The sequence below is a fragment of the Puma concolor genome, chromosome A2 (assembly GCF_028749965.1).
Source record: "Puma concolor isolate L17-30 chromosome A2, mPumCon1.1.hap2, whole genome shotgun sequence".
In the NCBI taxonomy this organism is placed as follows: Eukaryota; Metazoa; Chordata; class Mammalia; order Carnivora; family Felidae; genus Puma; species Puma concolor.
Window position 1 is genome coordinate 146,036,220 of NC_141668.1, and position 14,052 is coordinate 146,050,271.

At 36.3% G+C, this 14,052-nt stretch overlaps 1 protein-coding gene across 3 annotated transcripts in view; it reads left to right on the forward strand.

Annotated features, from left to right (window-relative positions):
- DENND6A (DENN domain containing 6A) overlaps positions 1-14,052 on the forward strand; it is a 65,527-nt gene that overhangs the window by 5,769 nt on the left and 45,706 nt on the right. For 2 of the 3 annotated variants that reach the window (XM_025916210.2, XM_086697842.1), the window contains exons 2-3: positions 8,930-8,968; positions 9,069-9,111. In XM_025916210.2, the coding sequence (XP_025771995.1) occupies positions 8,930-8,968; positions 9,069-9,111 (82 nt within the window). Of the gene's footprint in view, positions 1-5,567; positions 5,648-8,929; positions 8,969-9,068; positions 9,112-14,052 lie in introns of all 3 variants that reach the window. The other variant, XM_086697843.1, reaches the window with a different exon arrangement.

Genomic DNA, 14,052 nt, shown 5'->3' on the forward strand with positions numbered 1-14,052 from the left:
GACTGTTTTTGGCTGTTCTCTCACACCTCTTATTTTGCCTTAAATTGATTTAAAAAAGAAAACCTCATGGTTTTGGATGTGTATCACAAGTATTTAAAGCACTTTGTAGGGGAGCACCAGGCTGGCTTAGTTAAAGAGCATGTAACTCTTTTTTTTTTTTTTTTTAATTTTGTAAATTAAGTTTATTATTTTGAGAGAGAGAGAGAGAGAGTGCATGCATGCATGGGAGCACAAGCTGGGAAAGGGCAGAGAGGAGAGACAGAATCCCAAGCAGGCTCTGCACCATCAGTCCAGAGCCCAATGTGCGGCTTCAATTCATGAACTGTGAGATCATGACCTGAGCTGAAATCAAGAGTTAATTGCTCAACTGACTGAGCCACCCAGGAACCCCAATCTTTTTTTAAAGATTAAAAAAAAAATGTTTATTTACTTTTGAGAGAGTGCAAATAGGGGTGGGTCAGAGAGAGGGGGACAAAAGATCTGAAGTGGGCTCTGCACTGATAGCAGCAAACCTGATGTGAGGCTCGAACTCTCGAACTCACAAACCGCGAGATCATGACTTGAGCTGAAGTTGGATGCTCAGCCGACTGAGCCACCCAGGTGCACCCTGCACCAAATTTTTAAAAAAACACATTGAAGATAAAGCTCTGCTCTGGAGTGAAGGCAAACATCTATGTCATTTTTTTTTAAAAGCAGTGAAAGAATTGACTCCCCTTTCTTTTTCACTTCTGCTTTTTTGAGTTATTCCCCTTTATGCCTTAGCAAGGTGGAGCCAGAAGTAGTCACCATAGTTTACTTTATCCTAGCAAAGTTTCTTGTTTATTTTTGTGAGAAGAGTGAAAGGCAGTTGTGTGAAGGGTTGTTTCCTTTCTTTCCCTCTTAAACTGGGTGTTCCATAACCTCAGTATTTGATCCTCAGCAAGTTTACTGTTTTAATAAAAATGGGTGTTACGTTTAATTGCATGTTGCTGGACCGTCTCATTGAACTGTCTATTCATCAGATATTGGGCAACTACCACATCCAGACACCATTGTGTTCTGGAGATAAAACCTTGATCAACCCTCCCTCAACTAGCTTACAGTGTATCATGGATAGTAGGCCATTAAACAGTGAGGGTTATAATAGGATGGTTTTCAGGTACCAATAATGGCCTGTACATTTCCTTGTGAACTTGTAGCACTTCATAGTAGCTTGATGTAGGTCTCTGGTTTGAGAGTTAAAGCTTTAGTGGCCTCCTGAGCTTAGGCTCCCAGATTTTACAGAGGCTTCTTCAGTGTTACTAAGCTCTGGTTCTGTTATGAAATTGTATAATTTCAATATGGAGATTATCTGGGATGTTCCCATGCCATCTAGTCCATTCACAAGTACTTGGTGATGAATGATGTGAAACATGAACAATTGTATCTAACTTTACTCTTATTAGAGAGAAATGCTTCACTGTCTATTCCATGGGCAAACTGATCACATTTCCAGTAGCATAGTTTAGGTCTTGAATGAGCTGGAATCTTAGACTTAGGTCCATCCTGTTCTGATACTGTGATGTCAGGCCATTTTTTTTACTTTTTAAAGTAAGTAAACATTTTTTATTGGAGTATAACATACATGTAGGAAAGCATATAAATCCTAAGTTCTGTGAATTTACATTAAGTGAGCATACCATTCACTACCATAGAGATCAAGAAATAGAAATATTATCACTGCCCCAGAAATTTCCCTTATGTCCTCTTTCAGTCATGACCTATTGCCGCTCCCCCGCCCCGCCCCAGACCCTGGCAACCACTAATCTACTTTCTGTCTCTCTGGATTCTCCTATTCTGTACATTTCATATGCATGGAATCACAACCTATGGCATTTTTTGTCTGGCTTCTTTCACTTAGTATAATTTTTTCAAGGTTCATCCATGTTGTAGTATATATCAGTATTTCATTCCTTTTATGGCTGAATTTTCTATCATTTTTTGAATTTTATATCAGTATATGGAAATATAACATTTGGTTTATCCATTCATCATTCAATGGAAATTTGGATTTTTTTCCAGTTTTGGCTATTATAAATAATGCTGCTATGAATATTCACTTGTAAGTTTTTGTATGAACATATGCTTTCACTTGTCTTGGAGTGAAGTGAAATTGCTGTGTCATAAAGTAACTCTCTATGTTTACTTTTTTGAGAAACTACTAAGCTGTTTTCCAGGGTGACTGTATTTTCACATTTCCATTAGTAATGTGTGAGGGTTCTAATTTCTCCATATCTTGTAAGCACTTGTTACTGTCTGTCTGTGATTACAGCCATCCTAGTGGATTTGAGGTGGTATCTTATTTTAATTTTATTTGCATTTCCCTGATGACTAACGGTGTCGAGTGGCCTTTTATGTGCTTATTGGCCATTTGTATATCTTTTTGGAGAAATGTCTATTTAGATCCTTTATCCATTTAAAAAATTGGGTTATTTGACTTTTTTGTTGAATTGTAAGAATTCTTTATATAGTCTGTATATTAGATCCTTATCAGATACATGTTTGCAAGTAGTTCCTTCCATTTTGTGGGTTGTCTTCACTTTCTTGGTAGTGTTCTTTGAAGCACAAAAGTTTTTTAGTTTTTGTTTTGTTTTTTATGTTTTAGTTCTCTATTTTTATTCATTCATTCATTCATTCATTTAGAGCACATGCATGTGAGAGGGGGAGGGGCAGAGGGAGAGATTGAAAGAAAGAATCTTAAGCAGGCTCCACGCCCAGCACGGAGCCCATTATAGGGCTCAGTCTCATAACTGTGAAATTGTGACCTGAGCCACAATCAAGTGTTGGATGCTTAACTGACTGAGCCACCCAGGTGCCCTGAAGCACAAAAGTTTTAAATTTTGATGAAGTCCACTTTATGTTTCTTTGGTTGCTTATGCTTTTGTTATATCTGAGAAACCATTGGCTAATGCACAGTCATAAAGATTTATTCCTGTGTGGTCTTCTAAGACTTTTGTAGTTTTTGGGTGCTTGGGTGGCTCAGTCGGTTAAGCATCTGACTCTTGGTTTCAGCTCAGGTCATAATCTCATGGTTTGTTAGATCAAGCCCCATGTCGTCGAGCTGAAGGTGTGGAGCCTGCTTTGGATTCTCTCCTCCTCTGTGCCATTCCCCCACTCCTGTGAACTTTCAAAATAAGTAAACATTAAAAAAAAAAAAGACTTGTAGTTTTAACTTTTACACTTAGGTCTTTAGTCCACTTTGGGTTACTTTTTATATATGATATGAAGTAGAGATGTTACTTTTTTAACCTTATTTTGATACATTTTTTGGCTTACATAGTTACAAAAGTCATTCATTTAGCTTTGTCAAAAGTTAACATTTTACATAAACATAGTACAATAATCCAAAACAAGAATAGATATTGGTATGATACTATTTACTAGACCACAGAGTTTATTGGGATTCACCAGTTTTTCTACTAATGTGCTTTTTCTGTTTCAAGATCCAATCCAGTTTCTACGTTGCATGTAGATATCATATCTCCATAGTCCTCTTCAATCTGTGGAAGTTCCTCAATCTTTTCTTGTATTTCATGTCCTTGATACTTTGGAAGAATACTGTTCATATATTTTGTAGTATGCCTTTCAATTTTGTTTTTTCTGGTGTGTTATCATAATTAGTCTGAGGTTATGAATTACTGGGAAGAATACCCCAGATATGACGCGTCCTTCTCAGTACATCATATTAGGGAGTACAGGATGTTAAAATTAAAATGTCGCATTATTGGTGATTTAAACCTTGATCACTTGGTTAAGATGATGTCTCCCAGGCTAATCCACTATAAAGTTACTATTTTTCTCTTTGTAATTAGTAAGTAAGTGTTTATTTTGTTAGAGACTGAGACTGAGACTGTGCAGTATCTTGTTTTCCATACTTTGCCTGCTAATTTAATCATCCATAAGTGTATCTTACCTGCAGCAATTATTCTGGTGTTCTAATAGTGATTTTTCATTTTCCTCACTCCTTCTGTATTTATTAGTTAGAATTCTTTTATAAGGAAAAGTTGTCCCTTCTTGCTCATCCATCCACCTATCTATATCAGTGGGAACTCAAGGATACTTATTATTTGGGTTATAATCTAGTACTATCATTATTTACTTTATTAACCAAATCATTACAAATTTGAGCATTGGTGCCTTTTTAGGTTGGCTCCTATGTCCTTTAGACATGCCCCCCCCCACCCCCACCCTTCTTTTGAGCACTTCCTTTCTGGCATCACAAGATGCCCCATGCTCATCTTGCGTTTTTCCTGTGCTAGCCCTGTAATCAGCTACCTCCCTAAGAAGCCCCGATTCTTTTTTATTGCAGAATAGTATTTAACAATCAACATCTCGGTGTTAGGTGTACTCACTGCTACTGAGGTGTCATTGCTTTATTTTTTCACATTAAAAGGCCTTTAAAAGGAGACATTATATAGTATTTAATAGATCTTAAACTATTTTCCAGCCAGTTTTTAAAAATTACATGAAAAAGGTAGACTTGTTTTTTGCCTGTAAGCAGTTTCCATTTCGGTTTTGAATAAATGTTATTGTCTAATATTGAAGACATAATTTTTTTTAAAGATTTTATTTTACATAATCTCTGCACCCAAAGCGGGGCTCATACTTACAACCCCGAGATCAAGAGTTACATGCTCCACCATCCGAGCCAGTCAGGTGCCTCTGAAGACATAACTTTTTTTTTTTTAATGTTTATTTATTTTTGACAGAGAGACAAAGAGCATGAGCAGGGGAGGGGCAGAGAGAGAGGGAGACACAGAATCTGAAGCAGGCTCCAGGCTCTGAGCTGTCAGCACAGAGCCCGATGCGGGGCTTGAACCCACAAACCGTGAGGTCATGACCTGAGCCAAAGTCGGACACTCAACCAACTGAGCCACCCAGGTGCCCCTGAAGACATAACTCTTACTGAGTTTAGAATTGATCCTCTTTTTAAGGTTTTGGTGATGTTTGTATGTGAATTAATGTTTATGTAGGAGGTCAAGGCAGGCCTGGGATGGCCTAGGATGTAATCTCTACCAGGCCTGAGATGCTAGGTAGGATTATGAAATGGAGATAGATACTGAGTGACATGGCAACAGGCAGACGCCTGTTCACAGATCACTGAGATTCATGGCAGGCATGAATTTTTCCCATGTCCAAGTGTTACTAGCAATAAGTTAACTGGTGTTCCTAATTTTCTTTCTCCTGGGACCATAATTACTCCCACACTGATATGGGAATGTCATCCCCATTAGGGTGTGCAGGGGCAAGTGGCAGATAGATATACCTTTGAAGAGAATAACCTGATTTAAAACATTTTGTAATACTATTTTCCAGTATATATATTAATATTTTTTCTGGGGTGCATTTTTCCTATTATGATGTGAAATATTTATGCTATACCATCATTTTTAGGCCTTAGTAATTATATCAAATAAAATTTATGTTTTTCTTGGCTTATTACCTGGCCACCTCTCCCTTATTTCTTATAACATGGAAGATCTTAACATAGGTAACAGAACCAGGGTGACATTAGCTGATGCTCTCTGTCCCCCTTTGATGCCTCCCAGGAATGCCAGTGGTCTGGGGGACAGAGATGCCTGGACTTGAGCTGTGGAGAGAGGAAACTTCAAGAGAGAGGCGTCTCCAGGTACTGGGGCCAATCCACAGTTGATTAATGCCTGTATAGTTATCAGGAGCTAACTGACTAACAGTGATTGCCCAAGCTTATATTTATACTTTTTTTTTTTTTTTTTACAAGATAAAGTATGTACAAGGATAATCTAGTAGCTGTGGCAATTAGTGCAGTTTGAGATAGTTGGCAATGGTTACTTTTCTTGATTTTTATGGAATTTAATTGAGGTTTTAAAATTAAATTTTTTTCTATATTTTGATCTTAAGTACATAGTAGACATTGGATACCTACAGCATATAAACATGCATTATTTTTTTTGACTATCATATCTATTCCAATATGATATAACACTGGGTAGTCGTAACAGAATACATTAAAATGAAATTCTAGAATATTTGACTAGTACAGTCAGAGTTTCTAAAAGGTACACTTGATAGGTTATATAGTTCTTACATCTTTTTAGTTTACTTAAATATATATATAGCATACATAAGCCCCTGAAATACACATACACAGAGATATATACACACATGTATATTTAAGGTACTCATATATATGGGTAAAACATACCAACATTTTTTTCTATATTGTCATGATGGTGTTTTAAACCATAGGAAACCAAAGTCCTAAGAAACCACTATGTATATTTGCTTTTGCGTTTATATTTTAATTGCAGGAAATAAAAATCTGAAGGGCACTCACATAAAAATGAGTTTAAAGTCTAAGATAAAGCTATTATGGACCACTAAATTTACCAGTATGATAACTCTGGTATAATTTATATGTAATGAGATTTTCATAAAATAGGGCTAACTTGGTTGTAAGTTTGCCATTTCTGCTTTAAAAGTAACGAGCAAAATGGTTTCAGGGTTAAGCAAGGGAGATCTATGTATGCATAAAAAAGAAGTACAAATTAAATACTAGGTTGTTGGATGGAACTAATTTGAAGGTATATCCACTGGTTGAAGAAATATATTTTTAGTGTTTACTATGCAGCAGAGACTGTTCTAGGTGTAAAGATAGAGTTGTGAACAAAACAGACCAGATTCTTGCCTTCATGAATTATGGAGACAGGGGTTAAATCAGATTGGTCAAAATATGGGATACAAAGCAGAGTATGTAGAGAGAAATATTGGCTTTGGTATCATTCTCTATCCAGGAATGGTGCGTGGTTTTCATGTAGTATACCAGCTCTCTAGACCCTTCCCTTAGCCCTGGAGTGAGAAGGATTATATGCCACATTCTTGCTAGGGGGGAAAGAGGGCTGTGATTGCATACAACGATCGCTTCTAGGCATGGAGTGAAGAATGGTGGCTTGTGTACTTTGGAATCAGACAGGCCTAAATTCAGCCCCTACCTCTGGCACTTAGTAAACAAGTAAATTTTAGAAGAGTTATTTTATTTTTATTTATTTATTTATTTATTTTTCAACGTTTATTTATTTTTGGGACAGAGAGAGACAGAGCATGAATGGGGGAGGGGCAGAGAGAGAGGGAGACACAGAATCGGAAACAGCTCCAGGCTCTGAGCCATCAGCCCAGAGCCTGACGCAGGGCTCGAACTCACAGACCGCAAGATCGTGACCTGGCTGAAGTCAGACGCTTAACCGACTGCGCCACCCAGGCGCCCCTAGAAGAGTTATTTTAACTGCTATGAACTTGTCTCTTCTTCTGTAAAGATAGGCAGAATTGACAGAATTATTGTGAAAATTAAAAACTCTGGAAGATACTCATAAAATACTGGTTCTCCCCATCTTTTTTCTTACCTTAGTTTTCTTATATCTACAGTGGGGATACTGGGCTTGTCTGTTACTGTGAGAACTAAATCAGTGAAGTAAATATGTGAAACCACTTTAATATGGTTTATAATGTGATATCTGGAAATGGATGTTTTATCTGGAAATGGAAGATTTTTAGGCTTTTGGGCGGCAGCTGGGGAATGGAAGAATTCATGAATTCTTCCAGAAGTGGGAAGTCTTGGATCCCCACATTAGCAGCCCAACATTAACATAATTTACTCTGTGTTGTTTTCTCTTCTTTTTGTTATCAGCCACTAGCTAACCTGCTGCTCCTAATCTCATCTCTTCTTCACATTCCCAAGAGAGTCTGAATAGGCCCACTTGAGCACTGGTATTCTTTTGGGCAGAATTTTCACACCCAGCCACATCTAGGCAGTTGATTGGCCTGTAGAGTTGTTCTTGGATCTGGTGTTCACTAGTGCTTATTCTGACAGTAGCTGTTTTGGCTTATTCTTGCTTTCTTTGCAGTGGGTATAGGGCAGGAGTTTCCCTCAGAAGATGGCTGTGATCACTGCAGACACTAAACTGACCTAAGAAATGCAATGATTATTTAAAGGGATTGAAGGAAATTAGGATAGACTTTATGGTGGGAGATGGTCTTTGAGATTTCTTAAACTATGGATAATTATTTTCTCCTTTCATTTTTCTTTGGTATCTGGTGATTTGCAGTACTTCTTGGAATTGATTGAAAATCATTACTTCTTGAAGTCGTTACCAGCTGATAGATCCAATTCTTTTTAGATTTTAGGCTTCCAAAGAAAAGACTCAGTAAGCTTTGAGTTATTAGTAATTCAGTTGGTAAATTCTTCTTTTTTTTAAAAAAAAATTTTAATGTTTATTTATTTTTGAGAGCGAGAGAGACAGAGCTGAGTATGGGAGGGGCAGAGGGAGAGGGAGACACAGAATCCAAAGCAGGCTCCAGGCTCTGAGCTGTCAGCACAGAACCCGACGCGGGGCTCGAACTCACGAACTGTGACATCATGACCTGAGCTGAAGTCAGACACTTAACCAACTGAGCCATCCAGTTGCCCCTAAATTATTCTTGATAACCCAAGACTTCACCAATCTGTTAGAGATAACTTTGACTCAGAACTTTTTTTTTTCCCTAGTGTAAATCCTACTCAATTCTCCCAAGCTTCTTTCATGTTTCATTATTGGAGTTTGTGAACTATTTCTTTAATGTTTATTTATTTATTTTGAGAGAGAGAGTGAGAGCAAGCAGAAGAGGGGCAAAAAGAGGGCAAGAGAGAATCCCAAGCAGGCTTTGCATTTTCAGCACAGAGCCCGATGTGAGATGCTTGATCTTATGAAGTGTGAGATCATGACCTGAGCCAAAATCAAGGTTTGGACGCTTAACCAACTGAGCCACCCAGGTGCCCCTTGTGAACTATGTCTTAAAACTATTTGACCATAGCCAACTAGTAATAGAAGTACCTGCTAATGTTTATAATATACACTCAGTATATTTGTCTAACAAAATTTAATTCTTTTTCTTCCAGGTAATTTATCCTCAACATTCCAAACTTACTGATAAGGAAGTAAGTAACAATGTTGCTCTGTATAGTCTACTATGGTGTTTCTGTTTGTTTTTATTGGTGTATGTGTATCAACATATATAGCTTTTGTTTTCTTTTTCAGAAAACCAATATTTGCTATTTGTCTTTTCCAGATTCAAATTCAGGTAATTATTTTTCATGTGGTGTTTTTGTTGAATTTTATACTAAGAATATTGATTATACTCTTAATATGTGAAAATGAATTGAAATAGAATTTTAGAATGCAAACTCAGTTTCAGCCTAGCAAGTCAGTGATTGTGATTCTTAGTTTTGCGATGCCAGCCATGTCTTTTTTGATTTTAGTTGGTTCAAGTTTTAAAATAACTGTTATGGGGGCGCCTGGGTGGCTCAGTCGGTTGGGCGTCCGACTTCAGCTCAGGTCATGATCTTGCGGCCCGTGAGTTCGAGCCCTGCGTCGGGCTCTGTGCTGACAGCTCAGAGCCTGGAGCCTGTTTTGGATTCTGTGTCTTCCTCTCTCTCTCTCTGACCCTCCCCCGTTCATGCTCTGTCTCTCCCTGTCTTGAAAATAAATAAGCATTAAAAAATTTTTTTTAAAAATTATAAAAAATAAAAACTGTTATGTTGTAATGAGGTAAAACATCAAGGAGCAATAAATCGTTGAAATAGTGAAAGTGAAAACCAGCAACGTTGGTATGTTTGGGGATTTATAGTAAGTAGTTTACTTTCAGTTTGGGATTTGAAAGCTTACCAAGAACTGTAAAAGCGGTGACTTAAAAAAAAAATACAATAGAGTGAATCTGGTTATGAAGCATGGCCATCAATTACTTGTAATAGTTTGTGTGAGTTAATATATGTAAAGACTTGGAATAGTGCCTGGTGTATAGTAAACACATATAAGCATTTGCTATTATTATTAAATTTGGTTTTACTGGTCTCTTTCAAACTCTCCCTTTGTGTGGTCCTAATTGTTGAAATTTTTCAGGTTGCCTCTTTTGTTTCACTTTCAAAACAGCTTTTCAGACTTGTAGTGACCAGAACATTCAACATCTTAGACCACACACAGTTAGAACCCTATGAAGCAAAGGCACTCCATTATTCCCTTTCCTTTAGTGGTTACTTCTAATATCCTTTTAATTTAGTTTAGTTAATCTGATTTGGGAGATTTGACATTTTAATTTGTAAAAGCATTTTCTCCTTTCCTTGTAAATGTTTCCAGAGTTCTTTCCTATACATTTGCAAGTCAGCCTTCATGAATTGTATAAAAAAGAAATGGTATCTTGGTTAAAAGAAAATGCTTTTGAGAAATCCCAGTAGGACTTTTGTTCTAACTTGGAATTATTGGAATTTCTTAGTATGTTTGTCCATTAATGAAATAAATGATAGAGGGGTCTTATAGGATTTTTCCTCATTTCAGTTAACATTTTCCTTACAAAGTCTACACATGCAGTTCTGAATGTAGTGAGTGTTGAATTGGACTTCCAGGTCTCAGGGTAAGCTGCATTACAGGATAAACTGACTTGTTGTTATTGGAGTCCTGGTGCATTACACTGCACACTCTTCCTTTTGAGATTATACCTGGTTTTCATGGCTCTCTTTTTCACCTTTCTGTATGAGTTTCAAGGCTAAGAAGATAATTTGGATAGCCTTTTTTATTTTTAGTTTTTATTATAGTTTTTCTTTTAGTCAGTCACTCCATGTATCCCTGTCTTGTTAGAAGTTAAACTCAAATGTATATCAGAATTTGTTCAGTATTTTAGTTACTTGAGTGACCTACAGGTGTTTTGTAATGCCTTTTTTAAAAGCTGCACATCAAATGAAGTAGGGTTTGTTTTATTTAAAGTACCGTTGATACTCAGAAGTGAAATTGACAAAAGGTCTTAAAAGAAGACACCTTGTCATCCTAAGAGATGAATATTAATCTAGATAGCATTAGGCTGTGAGTTTTTATGTATTTGAGAGTTCTATTCTCAGTTGTGATTATCCAAACAATTTGTTTCACTTATATGTTTATGAAATGCAAGTTGGGATTGCTGTGCTAACTTTGAAATGGATTTGAATTTTTCTCAAAATAGCTTTTATTGTTTTGGAAGGAAATCCAGGCACAGTAGAACAGTCTTTAGGAAAGAATCATAATCTAAGTTTTGTTTCCATCGTGCACACTGAAAAACAGTGAAACAAGATTCAGAATCAAGGGTGTATAGGTAAAGAACAGTGCTTTTGGGATTCCCAAAGGAATGATTTGCCATTCCTCCACTTCCTCCAGCTGCTATCCATACATACCTTATTTTTTGACAGTATTAATACATTTACTTTTTAATTATATTAAATATAATTTATATTTATATAAATAAATAAATTATTTATAATTTATTTTATTTTAATTTATTAATTTATATATATTCATCATAAATATATGTTATATATAAAATACATATATTATATATATTCTTATAATTTTATAAAATATATAAGTAATATATATTATACATATTTTTATAATTTTATATAATATATAAATAGATAATATAATGTATAAGTATATATTTATTAATTTATAATTTATTAATTTATAATATTATTAATTTATAATAATTAATTTATATAAAAGCTCAGTGGTAGCATCTTGGATTTGTTTATTTATTTATAAAATTTAAATCCAAGTTAAAGAAGATGTAGTTTATATATACAATGGAATACTACTTGGCAATGAGAAAGAATGAAATCTGGCCATTTGTAGCAACGTGGATGGAACTGGAGGGTATTATGCTAAGTGAAATAAGGCTGGCAGAGATAGATACTGTATGTTTTCACTCATAGGTGGATCCTGAGAAACTTAACAAAAGACCATGAGTGAGGGGAAGGGGAAAAAAAAGTTACAGAGAGGGAGGGAGGGAGGCAAACCATAAGAGACTCTTAAATACTGAGAACAAACTGAGGGTTGGTCACAGCTGGGGGAGAGGGGAAGTGGGTGATGGGCATTGAGGAGGGCACCTGTTGGGATGAGCACTGGGTGTTGTATGGAAACCAATTTGACAATAAATTATATTTAATAATAATAAAATTTAAATCCAAGTTAGTTAACAGCCACACATACCTTAGATCCTGTGACTTTAGAAGAAAATTTTTTGTTTAGTTTGTTTTTAGGTTTCAGTTTCTTTTGTTCCATTTGAGTGACTTTTATCTTTAGGAGCCTAAATTTAAAGTGTGCCTTCTCTCTCATAAATATTTGTCAGATTTTTTTTCTCTGTGTTGATTACCATTAATATCATCTGGATGTAGGTGTTTCTGAGGCTTAAGCTATGATGGGTACCCAAGGACTATAATCACTATATTTTAAATATGTCCAGAGTGAAAATTCACTATTAGTAGAGGGAGTTTTAAATAAGGATGAATCCAAGGGAAAGATTAATTCTTTATTTTTCTTAATGTTTATTTTTGAGAGAGAGAGAGAGAGAGAGAGAGAGAGAGAACAGGGGAGGGGCAGAGAGAGAGGGAGACAGCAGACAGCACCAGCAGATGCAGGATTCGATTTCACAATCATGAGATTGTGACCTGAGCCGGAAATCAAAAGTTGGGACACTTAACCGACTGAGCCACCCAGGTGCCGTTGGAAAGATTAATTCTTGATCTGGATGGATTAGATATGCAGACAGTATTTGTCTCAACAGATTTCTTCTCTGTAAACAACAGTGACATCATCATGTATTTTACCCTTCCCAGTGGTGAGAGCAGTACTTCACACACTATCTGTATTGAAGGGCCAGTTGGATTTTTAAAAAATTCCAATCTGTTGTGGACCATGCTTTTATGAAATGCAGTCTAAATGCATATTTAGAAAAATGAACGGGAGAAAAATGAAAGAAATGCAAAATAAAAGTCCAAATTTGTTATGGCAGTATCAGATTTCTGTAAGACTTTCTAAATAATTATTCTCAAGTTGGATATTTATTTTATATCATGGATTAGTAACAAGAGTTTGTGGACTGGCATCAGTCTGTGGACTATACTTTGAGAAGCTCTGGTCTAAAGTCCTGCTTCTCTGCAACTCCAACTCATCCGCTCTTAATCACAGGGAGAGTGACTACATAGAGCCAGCCTAGCTCTTGAAGTCTCGTGTTTTATCTTAGTCTTATGCATTCTGATCTACTCTATAGCTGTGTGCTAATATAGAAATAATATTTAAAGTTGTCTGTTCCCTGTGGGAATAGTATTTAAGCTTTTATCTCGAATCTTTAAGTGATATTTTTGGTACAAGAAGGTGTCCTCTGTTTAGCTTTGCAGTCTTGGTTTGATTGGCAGATGTGAAAGAGGCTTGGAAAATACCCTATGCCCTTGAGAATTTAAAATGGGAGGAGAGTTCTTTTTTTTTTTTTTCCAGGTATTTATTTTTTTTTTCATTTAAATTTTAGGTAGTTACAATACGGTGCAATATTGGTTTCAGGAGTAGAATTCAGTGATTCATCACTTACATACAACACCCAGTGCTTATCACAAGTGCCCTCCTTAGTGCCCATCACCCATGTAGCCCATTTCCTACCCACTTCCCTCCATCTACCCATACTTTGTTCTCTATCATTAAGAGTCTCTTGTGGTTTGTTTCCTTCTCTTCTCTTCCCCCAACTTCCCATATGTTCATCTCTTTTGTTTCTTAAATTCCACATATGAGTGAAATCATATAGTATTTGTCTTTCTCTGGTTGACTTATTTTGCTTAGCATAATACGTTCTAGCTCCATTCATTTCATTGCAAATGGCAAGATTTCATTCTTTTTTATGGCTGAGTAATATTCCAGTGTGTGTGTGTGTGTGTGTGTGTGTGTGTGTGTGTGTGTGTGTATCACATCTTCCTTATCCATTCATCAGTTGATGGACATTTGGACTCTCTCTGCAAATCTGTATTTTTGTATCCTTTGGCTAAATACCTAATAGTGCAATTGCTGGATTGTAGGGTAGTTCTATTTTTAGTTTCTTGAGGAATTTCTATACTGTTCTCCTGAGTGGCTGCACCAGTTTGCATTCCCACCAACAGTGCAATAGGGTTCCCCTTTCTCTACATCCCCACCAACACCTGTTGTTTCTTGTGTTGCTAATTTTAGCCATTCTGAC